This window comes from Mycteria americana, chromosome 20 (assembly GCF_035582795.1).
Source record: "Mycteria americana isolate JAX WOST 10 ecotype Jacksonville Zoo and Gardens chromosome 20, USCA_MyAme_1.0, whole genome shotgun sequence".
In the NCBI taxonomy this organism is placed as follows: domain Eukaryota; kingdom Metazoa; phylum Chordata; class Aves; order Ciconiiformes; family Ciconiidae; genus Mycteria; species Mycteria americana.
Genome location: NC_134384.1, coordinates 5621616 through 5641134, shown reverse-complemented (window position 1 = coordinate 5641134; position 19519 = coordinate 5621616). Strand labels below are relative to the sequence as shown.

At 45.0% G+C, this 19519-nt stretch overlaps 2 protein-coding genes across 3 annotated transcripts; one reads left to right on the top strand and one right to left on the bottom strand.

Moving 5' to 3' along the window:
* Positions 1–1523: 1523 nt before the first annotated feature.
* Positions 1524–12922, bottom strand: LOC142418997 (parathyroid hormone 4-like). Its single transcript, XM_075521555.1, has 4 exons — positions 12575–12922; positions 5396–5504; positions 3291–3463; positions 1524–2266 (listed from the first exon to the last, which is right to left on the bottom strand). Exons 3-4 carry the CDS (start codon positions 3377–3379, stop codon positions 1864–1866), a joined length of 492 nt encoding a protein of 163 aa, XP_075377670.1. The 5' UTR covers positions 3380–3463; positions 5396–5504; positions 12575–12922; the 3' UTR covers positions 1524–1863.
* On the top strand, positions 12878–18929 carry SRSF3 (serine and arginine rich splicing factor 3). 2 transcript variants are annotated; one of them, XM_075521554.1, is made up of 6 exons: positions 12878–13007; positions 13828–14035; positions 14575–14709; positions 16878–16916; positions 17693–17779; positions 18052–18929. In XM_075521554.1, exons 2-6 carry the CDS (start codon positions 13830–13832, stop codon positions 18077–18079), a joined length of 495 nt encoding a protein of 164 aa, XP_075377669.1. In that variant the 5' UTR covers positions 12878–13007; positions 13828–13829; the 3' UTR covers positions 18080–18929. The 2 variants fall into 2 exon arrangements, with proteins under 2 accessions (XP_075377669.1, XP_075377668.1); XM_075521553.1 differs by having other exon boundaries at positions 14575–14718.
* Positions 18930–19519: the final 590 nt, after the last annotated feature.

Here is a 19519-nt window from a genome sequence, read left to right as displayed (position 1 = left end):
TCTCCATTGGGACCAGCCAGAGGTACCAGCGCTTTCAGGTGTAGGGTGCCAGCCTGCCTGCGGTGCTCCCGCAGGCCTGGGGAGCCCTGTCCTGCTTCTTTCCCTCCTCCGTATAATGGCACTGCGACCTGCAGCTTCACAGCGCGCGGCCTCGCCTCGCCGTCCAGCCCACGGTTGAGGGGAGGTTGGCTTTTCCCCATCCCCACAGGGTTGGTAGGCATCAGGTCACCGTGTGGTGACCACAGGGGTGAGATGTACCCAGGGAGAGGTGCCACCAAGACGCCAATGGTCACCTCAGCCTCCCAGGAGGAGCTCAGGAAACGGTCCCTCAGCCCAAGAGGAAACTTCATCTGCAAGGGTAGCCAGACTGATCCACAGAGTGTGCCGAGTGGGAAGCAGCGGTTTCCAAGAGGTTTGGGCTTCTCATAGTTGGGTCCCCTCAGTTTCACCCCCCGGCTCTGAAGTCTGGCACAGCCCGGAGATGGGCTCAGGGGAGGAAGGGCTCCCACGTCCCAGCTCAGCAAACTGCTTGCTTGGGCGGTATAACCCTTTAGCATCTCAGCCCTCTTCTGCTCTTCAGGAACATCTGAAACCATCTGCTTCAGTAATGGTTTGATTGGGCTTGGGAATCTACTGGGGAGCTCTGAGGAACGCCATGATGAAAGAAACGTGATTCCATGCTCATCCCAAATGTGGGGGGATACTAGCAAAAGAGGATTTTGCTTCATCTTATTTACATCTCTACAAAAAAAGCAAGTGCAATTCAGAAGGTGAAAAGCGTTTTTATTATTAACAACATCAAAGAGTTCTTGGGCTTTAATCATTCAGAAATACCTTCTGCACATGCAGTTGAAGTCTATCAGCAACAGAGGAATTTCAGGATTTAAAATGGCACGTATAGGCCCTACATGATGGAAATGCTGATATATTTGTAGCACACATGACAGAGATTTAATTTCTGAAAGACAGTTTAATTTTGCAATTAAACTGGACCTTGCTTTGCTTAGACAGAACCGGTCAGTTTGGTATTAAAAGTGAATGGCAAAATCATGTGCTACCTCTTTCAGGAAACACAGATGGCCTCATGAAGCTGGTTTTCTGCCGAGAAAACCTGATGCACTGTGGGAGCTCTTAGAGAGGATTTCACATGAACGAAGAAAAGGTAGGAAGTCTTGAAACAAAAGGCTCAAATAGGGACCCTGGAAGCTGACTCTCATCTCTTCCACCAGCAGAATAAGGTGAATGTCTAGGGCTTTGGCTAGGAGGTGGGGATCACTGCCAACTTCTACCTCTGTGGCCTGGCAAAAGTTTTCCACCCTGAAGGAAAACTTGAGAGATGAGATGCTTAAAACATTCTATATGCTGGAGAAGCAGGAAAAAACCAAACCATTGGATATAAAGTATAAGGAGAGTCATTACTACCGCAGAGCAGGGCAGAACTGCAGGCAGGTGTGAAATGGAAGAGAATCGGTATGAGGAGGCAACTGCTTCTTCAGGAGTCAAAACATGAGACTGCAAGTGAGCCTGTGAATATGCAGATTAATGAACCAAACCTCCTGCTACGTGTGGCCTACAAGAGCTACAAAGAGCTGCCACAGCTCTAAGACATCAGTAACAGACAGGGAGGGCCCAGCCACGGAGAGATTTCTGGCCTGTGACAAATGACCCCATCTCACCGTCGCAGTACTCAGACTGCCTGCTAGGGAGAGAACCTGGGTCCTTATAAGCGTCTCTTGTCAACATCTAGAAGTAATTAATGCAACAAACGGACATTATTTTTCTTTTGCGGTTCACCTTTGTGCTAGAGCTTTTCCTTACGACATCACATGTCTAAAGCAATGGACGGACTGGGCTGGATTGAGGCTAGTGGGAAAAGTTCTGTGGCTGGGTGCTAGGATTTCTCTTGCTGCCCAGCTCTTTGATTTGAAGGAGGTCGAAAAGGTCTTGTGGGTTCCAATTACCCTTCGGGGTCTTCACATACTGCAGCAAATCCAGCTGCTTTAACGGGGGGAAGCCCTGCTGTTCTTCCATCAGTTCCAGCAGCTGCTTCATCAGGCTTGAGGTCTCGTCTCTGCTGATGCTGTTGTAGAGATCTGAGGGATCTTGGCTCTTCTGAGAATCCCCCATGGCATTTGAAAGTGAAATATCCCTGCTGCTGGCTGTGTGCACGCTACCTAGGGCATTGTGGAGCCACATCAGGCGCTTCAGCCCTTGAAATGCCCTCCCTTTGTCATGCATGAGCTGATGCTCCGTCACTGCTCTTTTACTGCAACGGGAGGAAAGAGTTAGTTAGGAAACAAGCACAGCCAGATCTAAGCTCCTCTTTCAAACGGGGCTGATTTGCATCCATCAATCTTAGATGCTTCTCTAAGCTGAGGAAGGAGCATTGGTGGTGTCCACACATGATGTGGAGGACAGCCCCGAGGGGAGGCTAGTAGTGCTGGTGCCCACAGCCAGCCTGAGCCTGGCAAAGCCCGCAGCATCGGCACTCCCACGCAGGCTGGCTCGGGCAGCCTGTGAGGCAGCCAGTTCCTGAAGATGGGAATCTGAAACACTATGCCATTCCCAAAAGGTAAACCTTGAATCGCCTTTTTTTTAAAAAAAAAAAAAAAAAGGCAAACTGCGGAGACAGTGACAAAATTACCTTAGCAGGAATAAAGAGCTCTTACAGAGATTTGGTCTTTCCCAAATTTGGGTTCTTTTCAGAGGTTAAATACCAGAATAAAATGCCCTTTTCATTACCTTAGTATTCCAGGATTGTTGGGTTTGTTTCTTTCCTTCCAGAGCTGTACGTCAGGAGTAATTTAACAGAAATCAGTGGTGTCCGTGAAATGAAAACAAATCCTTATTTTCTTCAGATATACCAAAAATTTTGAGCCAAATATAACTGGGGAGGGCAGGCTGATTCTGGGATGCAAATACTTCTGGATTTCAGGTTGTTTAGATAACAGCTAACTGCAGCTATAGACTCCCACTGCAGATTTGGATCTGAATGGGAACCTAAATACGGAATTTTAGTACGTGCCATTTCCATGGCTTGTGTTGAACACCCTTACTTGGTTTGCTACACTGTGTTTAAAAGCATCCACTGAAATGTGGTATATGTTACACAGCTAAAAATGCAATTGGTCTAATTGTACACTGCATAGAGGGCTATGTAAAATGTTGCCATATCAAATGTATAGAATTTTCCTTCCACCATGCCCTGGAGTAAATGACAGCAGTGGAGAATACACCCCATTAAATCAAAGTCTTCTAATGATACTAAGTAAAAGGATGATATTGCTTACTTTTCAGTGTCTTGACACGTTGCAAAACAGGCAAAAAAAAGAATTGCCAAAAATGTAACCGTCTGCAGAGATCTCTGGGGCAGGAACATTTTCTCTCTTCTTTAAATCTGCTCCACGGGACAAGAAGCTGACAGTATGATCAAATATCTTTTTTCCTCTGTTCCTTCTTTCACCTGACAAAATGAATTTCAGCCTTTAAGCACTGGTAAAAGCAGAGCATTGTACTATGGTACATCATCCCAGGACCTCCCAGAACATCAGATGTGTGGATTTGTAACATATACCAGTAAAAGATGAATAGATTTCATAGTATATTTCTACATTTCCTTGCTAAGAGTCCTAGAGCTCCTTTTCCACTCTTGCCTCTCAATATACTACTTCCCACTCTTGTGCATTTGCAAGCACAGGAGATCATTTCATTTAGAACTGGCATGAGACCTTCCTGATAAAAACTTAGCAGAAAATTAACAAAAAGATTGGGATTGCTGCCTAAGAAATCTGTCACAAAACTCCGAGAAGAGTTTAAGACTGGACCATGCAGATCAAGTTCAAAGGTGTACTCAGCCCTGGGATTTGGACAGTTATTAATACAACCTTTTCCACGAGCAATACAAGTGCTGACATCTGAATCTGCCACTGCACGAGTGTCCTGCTTTCGGCTGGGATAGAGTTAATTTCCTTCCTAGTAACCGGTATAGTGCTGCATTTTGGATTTTAGTATGAGAATAATATTGATAACACGCTGATGTTTTGGCTGTTGCTAAGTGGTGTTTACACTGGTCAAGGACTTTTCAGCTTCCCCTGCTCTGCCAGGTGCAGAAGAAGCTGGGAGGGGGAACAGCCAGGACAGTTGATCCAAACTGGCCAAAGGGCTATTCCATACCATATGGCGTCATGCCCAGTATAGAAACTGGGGGGAGTTGGCCGGGAGGCAGCGGTCGCTGCTCGGGGATGGGCTGGGCATCGTTTGGCGGGTGGTGAGCAGTTGTATCACTGGTTTTTTTTCCCTTGGGTTTTGTTCCTCTCTCGCTCTCTTGTTGTTTCCCTTCTCATTACAATTTTTTTGTTGTTGTTCAAATTATTAAACTGTTCTTATCTCAACCCACAAGTTTTCTTACTTTTGCTCTCCCGATTCTCTCCCCCATCCCACCGGGGGGGGGGAGGGTGAGCGAGCAGCTGTGTGGTACTTAATTGCCGACTGGGGCTAAAGCACAACGAGGATGATTAATATTAGACTGATACTGGATTTCTTTTCTGTAAAGAACTGGATTTCTGGCTTAGGGAAGTGACAACTAGAAAATGTAATTGTGCAATGATTATTTTCATCTAAGTAATAACTGCATTCAGTTATATATCTGCTCCTGGCATTGGTACGCCTCTATCTACCCATCCTTTCAACCCCACCGCTCCTTTATCGCCAGGTCTATCATTGAAATTTCTGCATTTTTTACACTAATGACTGCACCCTGCTTTTAGGATTGGCTCCAGCCTGTTCCTTTAGTTATTTACTAGAAATCCTGTAGTAATTGTTGCATCAAAACCTAGATGGACAAGAAAACAAAAGTTGCAGCATTTACATTGTTATGTAAGAATAGTAAAGATATGTTCCCGTATAACGAGGCTACTAATTTTTTGAAGAAATAGTTCTTTTTGTGCAGAAGCAGTTTGGGTTAATAAAAAATTCAGCACCTCCTCAAATGAATTTTCTTTATACTAACTTGAATATTGAATTGTCAGTGACTGGATAGAAAGGCAAATTATATCATACATTTGGTTGTAAAAATTAAGCTTGTTCTTAATAAACTCTACTCCACTAATTTGTGAGTAATTTCCTTGGACAATACGTTCAAATTAAACTAGGCATGAAAGAACAAATAGGTACTAGTTCCAATTTTAAAATTTCTGTATTAAATACAGATATATACACATAAATATACATATAGATATATGTCTGCTTACGTGCTGTATATTATTTTAGGTTATGCTAACGTAGAACTCCTGCTTATACATAACAGATAAGCTATACTTTCCTATTGTGATCAATGATAAACTATGTATTAATTAAAAAGCACCTTCCAGTCACAAAAGTAACATCATCTACTTACCGTTGATCTTGTAGAGATCACGGAGATCTGCAGAGATGTGTCTCCTTGCCAGTCTTGTCGTGATGTTCCAGTTGCAATGACAAGAAGTGCCTTTCACCTTCTTTTATACCTGCCCAGAAACCACCAAAACAATAGAAATGATCTCTACAGCACTTTGTGACTAAGGCCTTTCCTCTCGTGTCAGTGAAATGAGACAGCTCCCTGTTTCCAGTGACAATAAATCTTGGATTCTAAAATGTTCTGTTCAGCTGTGACTAAGGAAAAGATCACAAGCTTGTGGACAGTTTCTTACTGCTTTGCTGTCTCTCCTGTTTTATGAGAACTTTTTATTCTAACACAGCGTTCCTGTGCCCCAAGATGATGGAAAAGGGATATTCAAACCTGTTGTTCCAGGGTTGATCAGGAAAAATGTCTCTGGTATGCAAAAGAGGTCTCCCTCCTTTGCTGTCCTCATGGACCCACATAGAGGACACTAATGTTGCGTAGCAGGAATCTGAATCAACAATACTGATGAACTCTGTAATGCCAGTTGTCAGACAATTAGCAAAATGGGACAGTTACTAGCAGAAAATCTAAATGAGGAGTTGGTAAATAAGATCCCACTGGATTTTAATGTTCAGTACAAATTTCATTTAAATCCACTGATTGTACAGTAAACATATTTGTTTTATATCTTGGAAACCAGGGAGATACGGAGAAGACTTATCAACTGACTAAACAGTAAAAATGCAAGTAAGTAGCTCAGGCGAAAAGCCAAATTCTGATATGCTTTGAAACCATACGAGTTGATGCCGTGTGAGGTTTGATACTCGCTCCATGATCTCTAACTAGGTGACTTCAATAGAATTTGCATACTCAGGATGTGGCTGGAGCATTAGGCTGAAACACTAGTCTGTTTAAGAGGACTAGTTCCTATTTCTCTAAGTGAAAGAAAGAGAATGCCTTTGTCATCTCTGAGGAAAAATTCCCTGGAAAGACTGAAGAGATAATTTGCTTAGAGTTACCAGAAGCTACCAATTCTTTTCACATAGGTACAGCCATACCTTCCCGTTAAACCCATCTCAGGTGGACGCACACACGTTGTCCAAACAGAGACAGGCCCTGTTAGCAGTGCTCGCACAACCTCATCTATTCTCGCAGCTTCTATGGACATCGCATTGCTTTTTATTATATTCCTCATGACGGCTTATTTTGAGCCTCGCTATTTCAGAGCAATCAAATAAGCATTCCTGATTTCATTATGTGAGTCCCAATTGTTAAGGAGAGTGTCACTCATTAAAGAGAACAAAGTGAGGAACTTTAATCACCAATTAAAGATGACATTTGTTAAATGTTGGTAAAATAGGCGTGCTTCGCATCTTAGTTTCCAGGGTAGCAGTTACACTGCAGTTACACTGAATTATCTGCCTGTGAAACCAAGGTTTCTTAGTTACATCTTCGAGGACTAATAAGCATTGGCCAAAGTCATGTCCAAAACATCTGGTCCAATTCATCCTTGAACTTTTCAAGTCTCCATTATATAATAGGTTTTCATTGAATGCAGTTACTGGCATCTCCAGCGGAAGAACTAATACCGCATTAATCCCAGTGACTGCAGGCGGGCCAGAGACACCGACATGGGGTCAGTCAATGGGCACTTGAAGCATTCTGTAATGGCCAAACCGCGTTGCCGTGGCTACGCTCTTCCACTGGATATTTCTTTCCACCCAAGGACTTAGAAGAAGTCAAAATAACCCTGGACATGACTTTGTAACATCTCCTTGAGAGGCGCATGTGAGGATGGACTGCAATGAAGTTATGATATATCTTTGAGAAGCAGCCGGCACAAAGAGTTACCGGCACTAGCAGCGCAGTAGGGGAGAGATGCTTGCAGGGATTGATTTCCATGGGTTGCAGTATTTCTAAAGGAAATATAAAATGTGTTGATTGCACAGCTTATACCACAGCCACACACATAGTCGTTAATATTTCTATGATGGGAACGTTGCTAATTTCACAAGGAGAAATTGGACGAACGGCACTACCAGGTGATATTTTTAGCTGGTATAGATTAATCTCTGCAAGAACCCTGAACAGCGTAGAGCCAACTAAGAGCCCGTTTTGCCAGGGAAGTAACCAGCAAACCCGGCTGATTGCAGTTTGGTTACCTCGGGGCCTCCCTCCAAGCACGCTTGGAGCCATCAAAGGTTTTAGCCTTGGCTTCAAAGCCTTTGCTCCCACCCTCCGGCTTGTCCTGGTCTTAAGGCCTGACTTCGCAGGAGAGGGTGCCTTGGCTGTTCCATCCCCTTTTTCAGCAGGAGTGTTGGAGCGAGGAGGGCTGTGCAAATTATGGTTTCCCAGTGCGCGATTCTTTTGTTTTGCTTTCCAGTCCTCTCCCCAGGGAGCCAGGTGGGGGAGGAAGGGAATATGGCTTGCTGCAGAGCATGAAAGAAAAAGGAAAGAGAAAGCCTGGAGGCCCAGTTGAGGGGGAAGGAGGCATGGGGGGAGGGAACAGAAAGCAGGGCAAATGTGCAAATAGCCTCGTTAGGGCAAGGGGGATCCTGGGATTTGAAAACTTAATTAGACAAAGACTGTACCGCATCGCTCTATCTGTAGGGAGAGGGACAGAAAGATCTGACGATTTTTTTCCACGTCTTCTCTGTTACTCACCACTAACAGGAGCGTGGGCTCCAGCAGCCTTTGTGCTTCTCCAGTGTAAAAACTGAGTTTGTTTTTTTGGATTGGGTTGTTTTTTTCCCCCTTAACTGCTGTTAGCCTAACAGATTACAGTTCATATGAGCTGCTGAGTGTGGTGTGTGGAAAGGACACCGCCCTGGTGAGAGGAAACGGTTTGACCACACTTGGATGGTGAACGGAGTTCCCCCGAGCTGCTGGTGCAGCAGCTGCTAATGAATGGCTGCTCTCCCTTCCTGGCCTCCCTAATTGAGAGATCAGAGGAAATGACACCTCGCAGCAAACGCGGAGGCCACGAAGGCCCGCCACACCCACATCATTCGGCAGGACAGGGGCCATCACTAGCCCTCTGCCCCGGGAGGAAGGAGCCAGCAGCAGCATCACCTCAGTAACCATTTAAAGGAGATGAAATTTAGGTCCTTGAGAGAGCAGGCTCCAGGCTTCCCCTCGGTTCGGGTGCTTATAGCTCTTCAGTATCACCTTCTGATTGCTGGGGGGGACAGACTTGTGCAATCCAGAGAGGCGTAGGTAGTCGCATTTGGGGGGGATAGGCTCCAGGGCCAGCGTCTAGGGTGCGTGGGCAGTTTTAAATCCTGGCCCCTAAGCCACTACATACTGCATCATCCCAGAGAGAACTCCCGTCTTCCAGGGGATTAAAATTAGAGTTGAACAGCAGTGAGTCAGGCTCACTGTTTGAATTTTCCATTTTCTGATCTCAAGCCAGATTTGCAGAAGTGCCTGAGACTCACAGCTCTGAACACAGTAGCAAGGGTAAGTGTTTTGTCCTGCAAAACCTGTCCTGGAGCCAAGCCTGGGGCTGCCTCTTTCTTTTTCCTTCCCAAAATAGTCTCCAGATGGAATATTTTCTGTGTGCAAAACAAATTCAGGTGAAGCTGAGACAAAGCCTCTAGTCCCTTGTGCTGCTTCTGTAACCCCCCACTGGGCTCCCTGAGTTTATCCCTGGTTCGACAGCGTTGTAGTACGCCTGGAGAAGCCTGCTGAGAACCTCGACTGAGCAGAAACAAAATAAAAGGAGGGGTATCCCCCAGTGCCATGGGGCCTGCCCGCCCTGGGAGGGAGCTCGCTGGGAGCGGCCCCTGCGAGAGGAGAATGCCGCCATCTGGTGCCCACGCCTTGGTGTGGCTGGGCCGGGGACAGAGGCGGGTGGGGCAGGTGGGTGCTGACCCCAGGTGAGCCGAGGGCTGTGGTTCAGGGGCAGCCCCAGATCCTGCCGGAGAAGCAGGGGAGCCCTGATGTTACCTGGGAATCGGCTCTCTTGTCCCCAGCCTAGAGGGCTTTACGCTAGAGGGGATGCCCAGTCGCTCATGTCTGTAGGACCAAGAAGGTGTTTCTGAAAGGTCCAAGTTGGCCAAGAGCTGGTCTGGATTTCTGATTTCTTTCTAGTGCCAGCAAATGGTGTACTGGCCCTGAGGGAGAGCGGTGTGTCAGTCTGCCACCATGCAGAGGTCGTGGGGCTCCCAGCACAGGGCCTGGGGTTCTAATTAACACCCAGTCCTCAGATGTAAAAGGTGTAGAAGGAGGTGGGACCCCAACAATGGCAGAAGGCTCACACCTGGAAAGATGGGGATGAAGGTTGAGGAGCTAAGAGTCTCCAAATGACGTGTCATTCCAGTAAATGGACTTCTTGCGGAATGATCCCGAAGTGCTTCAGTCTTAGGCATCCTGTGTCCCTGCACTGGATGCCGAGTGTGTCTTAGTTTAGGCCTATGAGGTATAAATTACAGTCTCTTGTTCCACTCTCCCTTTACTTAAGGTCTGAGGCACAGCTAAAAGCTTTCGCAGTGTAAAAATTTGTACATTTTCAAGGTGAGGGAATAGGGGAACAGGGACTTGTACCCTATAAACAGAAGAGCAGTCGTGGCAGGAATAAGCTTACACGAGCTGGTTGTAACAGATCTAAAGATCAGACAAGTGTAAGTCACTGTTTCTTTAGAAAATAGCCTTCATCAAGATTAGTCTGTTGGCAGGATGTGAAAATGAGTTAAATCCACAAGAACTTCACAAGCAGCTAGCTGAGGTATGACTACGTGCGTTCAGTTTTCTGACTGAAGTAAAGGCCTGTCCCCTCAGACCAGTTCCTGTTGTGTACGTGTAATGACATTTCCTAGCAAAAGACCTTTCTGTAGATATAATCATGCCAGTAAATAAGTATTTTTGCTATTGGCTAGTTTCGCTTGAGGAGCAACTCTTAAGAGATCCTATTGCTGATAGAAATACTCTTCAGTAAATATTGTCTGTCTCCCTCAGTATCCCTTAAATTTGGCTCACATGGCTGAGGTTTCTTCCAAACCGTAACAGCTAGAATATGTTCATTTTCTTATATGAGATTTAAATCTCAGAAACCATGACAGCAGCTTGAATATAACACCTTACTTCTTGTCAGTGTGGTCATGAATTCTGGTCACACAGATAACTGTGCTCTGCTGTAATTGTGCAGGCGTTAGGTGCCTTTTCAATCTAGTCTTGGCCAACCTGTTTAAAGTAGATCTGGTTTTGTTTGTAAGGTCCATGTTCTCTCCTTGCTTTTACGGAAGATCCGATGAATGTAAAAGTTCTGTACATCTCATAAATACCGGACACAAACAGTATTTTCTTACTGCAAAAGCAAGAGAGTTGCAATGCAGCAGAATTTTTCAAACTATCTTATGAACTTGCAATGAGGAAGAAAGTAATGTAACACAATGCAGCTTTCCTATATGCATACATGTACACATATATAGTGATGCTCAGAGCTGATTCAGGGTATCATCTTTTGGAGGACAATCAAAATGCTGACTTTTGAATTACTGAAGTGCTGGGTGGCTGTGTTGGGGCATCCTAAAACCAACTGTGGAAATAGGTTGGGGTTTTGGCTGAATACAGTTGCCTCTGTTCTGACCTCTGCCTTTTGTCATGGTTATGTGCCACGTTTAGTTTCTTTTCTTCAATCTAGAAACTAGATTGAAAGGTGATTGAACGCCAAAAGCAAACTGAAAATGGATTATGTTTGGATGACATGCTTTTTACAGCATGTGATTTATAAAGCATGGTGATGGGCCTAAGCCCATGTAAGAAGTGCCTTGAATAGAACAGGTAGTATATCCTAGATGAGTGCTGAATGCCCTGTTTACTTTGCAGGAGGTGAACCCACTTCTGAATAAATCCTTTGTTGCCAAGTCTGTCATCTGTAATTATTTTCATATGTCATGTGTAACATTGGTGTGAAGTTAAAAGATCTGTTAAGGTTACAAGGTTGTCCGAGTTGCTCTCTAACTAATGTTTGGTTGGTTTGGTTTCTTTTTTTTAAAATACTCATTATTGCAAAACTTGAATCATGTTTCAGATATATATTATGTGACGTGATGCAGGGTCTAGTTAATGTTGCAAACACCAATCGAGAAGGGAGGTGAGCATGGGAAATCACCGCCTCAGAGAAGTCATAAAGTGAAATGGCTGAACAGCCCCAAGTCAGCTTTGAATTATTTCCTTTCTTTGTGCTGCCTCAGGAAATTAACCATCAGCTAATTTAGATTACAATGCATTAGTTTAATTAAAAGCAGGTAACTGTCAGATAACTGCACACATGATATAGTTTAGAGCATCAGTTACCTCAAAATCCTTGTTGGTTTTCTGTCCCTTGGCCAATTTTGACCCTTGGGAGGATTTTACTGAGACGAGACCCTTAAAAATAATGAGGGATGCTGCAAAAGATTTTGGAAAATTCTAATAAATTATATCAGCTGGTTGTCTTTAATTCCAGTAATTTTTTTTTAGATGCTGGTACAATTCTAGTAGACTGAGGATGCCCCATCCTCTGCACAGTTCCTGCTTGGAAAACACAGTGCACGTGCATTAATTTGTACTCAAAATGCCTTATCACATATAATATTACTTGAAGTATTATTAATTATACTTGTACCAGATAAATATGTCTTGTTTGGCCCAAGTCAAAAAGGTAAGGTCTGGATTAAACACAACCTACAGATATGGCTGCAAAGTGATGTTTGGGAAGTTATTGCAGCAACAGCCCTGGATGGGTTTCTCACATTACCTGAGATAATGTGAGGTTTGTTAGGGAAACCTAACAAATCTAGAGGTTTGTTATCTAAGGCAACCCCTCTGGAGCAAGTTTTTTTTTTAACTGGTGTTAAAACTCATGTTATATGTCCTAGCTAAATGAGTGAGAGTTTAGTAAAGCATGTCAACACCACTAACAATGCCCTCTGTAACCAAAATTCCTCAGTTCAAATTGAGTGCTGAAAAACATCACTTCCCTCTTCTGTGCCTCAGTAGGCAGAAGCCCAGACATAAAATTTACCGAAAACTATGGGTTAACACTGGTTTGCTCAACACGTTTATTTAAAGGCCCTACCCATGGGGAAAACTGGCCATTAGTGAATCGAAGCTTTCATACATGTAAAATGCTACTTGATGAGGCATGATGCTTAAAAAACACGGCCTGAATGTATCCCACTGGGTCAGAAAGACGTAACAAGAAAAGAAAACCTTCTTTTTCCTTTTTAGCCAACAAAACAGCCTCCTTGTGTGTGTTGCCGTTTCCTGATTTCAGAGACCTGAAGTCTTCCCTCGATCATGAGTTTCTAAAGCGAAATTTTGGGCGAGAGGAGGTGAAGATCTCTCCGGCGGAGCGGCCGCAGGGCTCCCGCCGTTGCCGCTGACAAGAAGCCCGCCCGCCGCCGTTTGGGGCCGCGCGGAGGCGACGGGATGAAGCGAGTTGTCAATCAGCGGAACCTCGCCCTCTGATTTGCTGCCGGGTGGCGTCACGTGGGAGCGGGCTACCCGTATATAACGGCGGGCGGGGTAGGCGCCCGCCGCCATTTTGTCCAGTGAGGAAAAGCGGAGCGGGAGTCTCGTTGAGGGTCGAGTCGGCTACGAATTTAGCGCGGGCTCCCTTCGCGCGCCCTCCCTCTTAGCATCGGTGAGGATCTTCACCTCGGAGGGCGGGGGGGAGGCGGCACCCGCGGTCTCGGTCCCTGGCAGGGCGGATGGAAGCGGCGGGGCCCGGTGGCGGCAAACAAAGAGCAGCCGCCATTTTGTAAAGCTGGGCCGCGGGCGGTGGCTGCCGCCACGCTGAGGAAAGTCGGGCGGGGAGAAGGCGGGTAGGCCACGGATTGCTTTGAAGAGCCCGCTCGCCGTCTTTTCTCCGCGGCTGCGGCCAGTGAGGCGAGGTGCGGCTGGGCGGGAGGTGCCGCGGGGGTGGTGTGGCGCCTTCCCGCCCGCTCCGGGGGAGCGCTGGTTCCTCACGCATCGCTGAGGAGACGCTCTGGAGGGATTCCCGGAGCGCTCCCGGCGTGGCCTCCGCCGGAGATGGCGCTGCTTCTCCCCCCAGCATGTGCAGCTTCCCCCGACTCCCGCTCCGAGAACAATGGAGCCCTTCTCCCGCGCAGCGCTCCCCCTGCAGGCCCGGCCCCCGCTGTAAGCCAGGGGCAGGGGAGAGGGGCGCAGAGAAGCATCCCCCTTCGAAGTTGGGGGCCTTCCAAGTAAACGAAATTCCTTGAAGTAGTGAATTTTAATCACGGTTACGATATAGCAGCTAGGTTTTGTGTTTGTTTTGAACACTCTCCTTCCGCCCGCCCCCCCCGCACCCCTTCCACGCAGCTTAATGTTTCTATCATGTTGGATCATACAGCTGTTGAAGTTTCTGGGAAAAGCAACCAACAGAATTACTTCCCTCGTAAGTGAATAAACACTTGCTGTGTGTTAAATATACATGAGCCTTTTTTTTTTTTTTGTCCTAGCAATGCATCGTGACTCTTGTCCGCTGGACTGCAAGGTTTATGTGGGTAACCTTGGAAACAATGGCAACAAAACTGAATTAGAGCGAGCTTTTGGCTACTATGGACCACTGCGCAGTGTATGGGTGGCAAGAAATCCTCCTGGTTTTGCCTTTGTGGAATTTGAAGATCCACGAGATGCAGCTGATGCAGTAAGAGAACTAGATGGAAGGTAAAATGTGCTTTTTGCGTGATTGGCTTGTCTGGTGAAAATAAGAGAAATTGTGGGTAGTGATACGGTTTAAATTGGGAAGCTTCAACTGGCAAAACCAAGGACTTGACACATTTGTTATGCAATATTTATTCGTACGGTGCTATAAGTCTTAATAGCGCAGGAATAGCACTGGGACAGTTAATTTTACATTTTGGAGTTGGACTCCCAAGTTAGACATGACTTGGATCTCTTGGTGCGCAGTAGTTAAATTCAAGATGGTGTTACTATAAAGAGGCAAAATGATCAGGGAGACTCTCCTTGGTTCCTTTTCTGCCTGCTTTAATAGCACGGCAGGCTTTCAGAAGTGGCTAAACCTTTTGTCTGTCACACTGGAGGCTACTTTTTTAGACTGTGAATACTGTGTACTTGGACTAAAGTGTATACACAGAATGTTTTTCCCCTTGTCTATTCCTTTTCCCTCCCTTGATTCTGTGGGTTTTCTTCTGCATGCCGACTTGTCCCTAGACATGCTAACTGATGTCAATCTCTTTTCCCAGAACCCTCTGTGGGTGTCGTGTCAGAGTGGAGCTCTCCAATGGTGAGAAACGGAGTCGGAACCGTGGTCCACCTCCATCCTGGGGCAGGCGTCCTCGAGATGACTATCGCAGAAGAAGTCCTCCTCCTCGTCGCAGGTACTCTAGGTCAGAGTATGCTCATAGAGCTGTTGGCACTGTTACCACTTAGCATCCTAGAAGCAGGCTTTTTAAAAGCATGTTGATGGATAACATTCATCTATCTGATCACAATTTGGAGATGGCAAATGCTAAAAAAAAAAAAACCCCAAAACCCCACAAAATCGAGGTGAACTTAAGTTGTGTTGAATGTTGGCTTTTGTCCTTAGGTCACTGTGCCAGTTGGTAGTCAGCGCCCTCTATCCTGGACTTACCCTCGTTCCTCCTAAAATCTGCTCATCTTCTAGTCACACTTTCCCTTTCTTCCCCATACTTCAACTTAGGCTGTTCCTTTCCTTTATTCCATAGTGGCAAAACATGACATACAGCAGCTTAGCATTTCCATACAGATGTGTTTCTCTGCTTTGTTTGCACAATTTAAATACTTTCCAAGTAGGCAGCTGTTTAGTAATAGCTCAAGTAACAGTTGCTCTAAACATCTAGAGTCTTTACACTTTAGTTTGCAATTAAAACATCGTGTGACGATCCTGTCACTTGAGGTTTGCAAACCCAGCTCTAAAATATAGCAGGATTTTTGGTAACTGACACGTTCTTGGACCCAGACTAGCTGGTCTGGCGGTTTAAGTCTGCAACGTGGTTTTTGCAGGACTGAATTTACCTGTTGCAGGTGAGTGAAGTCCTCACGAGTCAGGGTTTCAAGCTTACCCTTTTGCTGTTGAAAAATAACACATTAGGAGTATTTGTTAGCTAATAGATGGTTGTACTGATGGCTTGTTTTTCATTTTTTTTATGCTTTTTGGTCCATCTATTAATAAAAATGAACCCGTTACAGAGTCACCATCATGTCTCTTCTCACCACCCTCTGAGTCTGCATTAGCCAGTCAACTAGCCCTTTCAGCGTCATGTGACCAGCGCGCCCCATTCAGCTTGGCTGGTGTCGTTTCACATGACCCAGGCATGGCCAGTCGTCAGGTTGCACCGCCCTTTGGTTCCCGAGCATGCTGTTTTCTCTCAGCCTTCTCTCCAACCTTAACCAAATCGGCAGCAGCCACCTCGACCGCCCACACATTCCCGGCCAATCAGCTCAGCTGTTTATTTACCAAATGTCTTCACAACAACTACAGCAGCAGCCTTCGGCTAACAAAAAAGCAGGAAAAATCCACAACACCCCCTTCGCCAACCAACTAAATACAACGCAACATCTGGCAAAACCTTTTCAGCAAATTCTTCTTGGCAGTCAGTCCGGCAGCCTCACCTCACCATTTCTAGCTTGTTGAAACCAAAAACTAGTAAGTTTTTCCTGCTTATACAGTTTACTGCTGGTTAAAATAAGGAGTAAGCGGCTTATAAGTAATTACTTTTCTCAATCAAAGGCTGGCTGTGCATAATTGAGTGGTAACGTACATATGTTGCTTGAGAAAACTTTTAAGGGTGATATGGAAGCTCTTACACTGTGAATAACGTAAAAACCGATATATTTGCATGTGAGATGCCAAACTAAATTTTTAATAAAGCTCTAACAAACTTAGCTTTTCCTTGCCAGAAAAGTCCTATCACCTTTAAATGGTTTTACTAACAGTTTTCAAAACTTAAAACAATTACTTTTTGGGATGAACTGGGCCGAGCTAAGGTTACTTTTATTTTTTATTTTTTTTTAAAGAAAATAGTCTAAACACACTCTATGGCATTAAAAATTACAATCACAAATATGCAGTTCTAATGTAGCACTTAATGGCATTATCAATATTGACACTGAGCGCATTTTCACTTTTTTTCCACTTGGTATCTCTTTTATGTCTTGTCATGGACCTTTTTGGCTTGCATGGGTTCCAAAACATTTGGTCTGTGCTATTTTTTTTGGAACCACTTGTGGGACTTTGGTGTGGTGTTCTGGGCAGTGTATTTAGTTGAAATGGAAAGTGTTGCATTGGACAACTCTGCTATGAAGCATTCTTAGTTAAAGCGAATTCGTGGTTGGAAACGTGCTGTTCACACTGAGCTTTGGTTTACTGCCTAATCTTTCCATGCCTTTTACTGGATGATGGATGCCAGTTATTCTTGGCACGTTCCCTGGGCCCAACAGTGAGTTTGACAAGTTGGGAAATGCCTCGCCCCGTTAATGCTGAAAGAATTGATAAAAAGCCTCACATTTCTTTTTCTGGTTCTAGATCACCGCGAAGGAGAAGCTTTTCTCGTAGCCGCAGCAGGTATGCATCAGTTAATTACAGACTGGACAGCTTTGTCTGGAAGGTTTAAAAAGAAACAAACAGCCAGCTTCATTTTTGGTCTGTATGCATTAATAGACTCCAGGGTAGGCACTGGAATTCGGCAGAAGGGAGAAATGGGTCCGCTTCTGTCGTACTGCTTGCCTGGAGTTAATATATTTACACAGCTAGTTGAGATTCCAGGGTCATCAGTTGAAGGATATCAAGAATGGAAGTAATGAAGTTTTTCTGTTCTGCAGCTGCCCAAGGTTCCTTTCCTTCAGATACTGTGAGCCACAAGTACAGCTGATGAGAAACATAGTGAGCGGGTTCTGCTGTTGCGTACTGCAGAGTGTTAGGTGGTAATGACCCAGTGGTGTAACACAGTTATATGTTGGGATCTTTGAATTTCCAGAGTTTGTAGGTGATTTTTATATTCTTGTAGGATAGGGTGCTGTGTTACTGGACGGGATGTGTAAGTATACGTGGACAGGCCGTGTTAGTGGAGGCACGGTCGCTTGCAGTCTGACTCTGAACAGATTTAAGCGGCTGCATAGGAATAGATGCCTGTTCACACCACAGCTTAAGCTGTGTTGTGTGGCTCAAGCTGATTATTCTTACCTGATGGAAAGGCTAATACCATAATCTTTAACAGGTTTCCCCTGGTTGAGTAGTTAACCTTTACTTCCTGAAGGGAAGCTCTTCAGATAGCCTTGTTAGCCTAATTAGTTCAGTGTTGCTTTGACACTGTAATCATCTTGCTTTGTAATCTTCAACAGGTCCCTCTCCAGAGACAGAAGAAGAGAGAGATCACTCTCACGGGAGAGGAATCACAAGCCTTCTCGTTCCTTTTCCAGGTCTCGCAGGTAGGATGAGTCTTAGAGTGGTTGTGTGTTTGGACTAAACCTGTAAAAATGATTGTTTCCATGTCTTAGCAACACTGAAACAGGTTGTGGTGGAGAATCATCTCTTGCTCCTTAACAATGTTGTTTACTTTAAAGAATTAAATACCCAGTTTTATTAAAGGAGCAGTGCTTCTAAAATGCTTAAATGTCATCTACTGAGTTGGGCTGGGAGGGGTTGAAGCAAAAGCTGCTGCTCTTGGCACCTGGAAACTAACACATCTTTTCTTCCTCAGTCGCTCCAGGTCAAATGAGAGGAAATAGGACTCTGAGAAGGAGCTGTGTACAGGAAGTCGTTAGATCTGAGGACGGGAGGAGTATGTACAGAACATTGTTTTGTTTTGAAACTTCATGAAGCTTGGTGCATTTTTAAAATGTTTTAGCTGTTGAACTTGCTTTGTTCCTTGTATCTTGTAACAGGTGGCAAATGTAAAGATGTGAATCTGTATATGGTTCTGAGCAGAAGATCATATGATTTGTAATATTAATCACTTTACAATGTACCATTCTACATAATTTTTTGTTTGTGTTGAACAGTAAGCAGTTTCTCGCATAGATAGAAGAGTGTTTCTGGTCTGGACGTGCCGGGGTATGTTTGGCTGGGATTCAGCTTTTGGGAGGAGGCGCGCAATGAAGATGTGTTCATTGCAGAAGTGTGGCTGTGAGTGGTGTTCGCCTGTGCCGAACGAGGCGTAGATGCTTCATAGTACAGTTCTCGGAAACGGTCAGGAGCGTCGAGCCAGTGGCATGTGAAGGGAATGACTGAGCTGCAGTTTTATCCAGAGCTCTAGTTCTGACTTCCATTACCTGGAACGGAGCTGCTTTATATTATGTGAAATATAAATTTTTAGCCGTAGGGTCAGTTAATTTTGTACTTCATGTGACTAGAGTACTTAAGTAGATGATTGTTTGACCATCTATTCCAGAACCTCTGAATAGACCAAATACACAGCAGAACTGACAACTGGAGTGGATGTGTTGAGTGTGTAATGGTACATTGTAAAAGTTATGAATTAAACATTTCTTTACTGTACAAGAATTTTCATGTCACTTGTAAAATGTCTTTTGTGAGATCCTTGGGATTAAAGTTTTGGTTACAACTTGTTGTTCGGTATTTAACTTGAGTACCTGCTCTATATGTTCGCTTTGCAGAGCATGCACTTGAGTCTTGTGGTGCAGCTCGGTTCAAATCAAATGCGCTCTGCAGCACGGAGTAAAATGGCACTCGCCACATCTCGCTGTGACACCTGCAACAGTAAATGTTCAGATGCTGTTGTACCTTGGCGAGGGCAGGGCCTCACATTCTGTCACTGGTGTCTAATGCCAGCACTACAAAGGCAGCCTAGGGGAGCTTAGCAGGTGCTAGCTTGACTTCTCACCTAACGGTGAGCTCTGTAATGCTTACTCAGAAAACTGGCTGGAGATTCACAGGTTCACAACACTTTTTGCATCCTGGATGTGGGTCTGTAGCAACATTTAAGGTATTCTTCATGTTTCAGTTTTGAAATCGCTGGTCTGTAAACTGAAGCTTTGCATGAAGATTTCACTTGCAGTGTAAAACCATGGTGTGGCTCGAGTGTGATTGGCGCTCCCAAACGGCCTAAGGCCTCCTTTTTTCCCTGTATCCAAAAGAAGTTGAGCTGCATCACGTTCCCTCATGTGCGTTTAGATTAAATCCATCGTACTGAACAGTCTTGTGGTTTA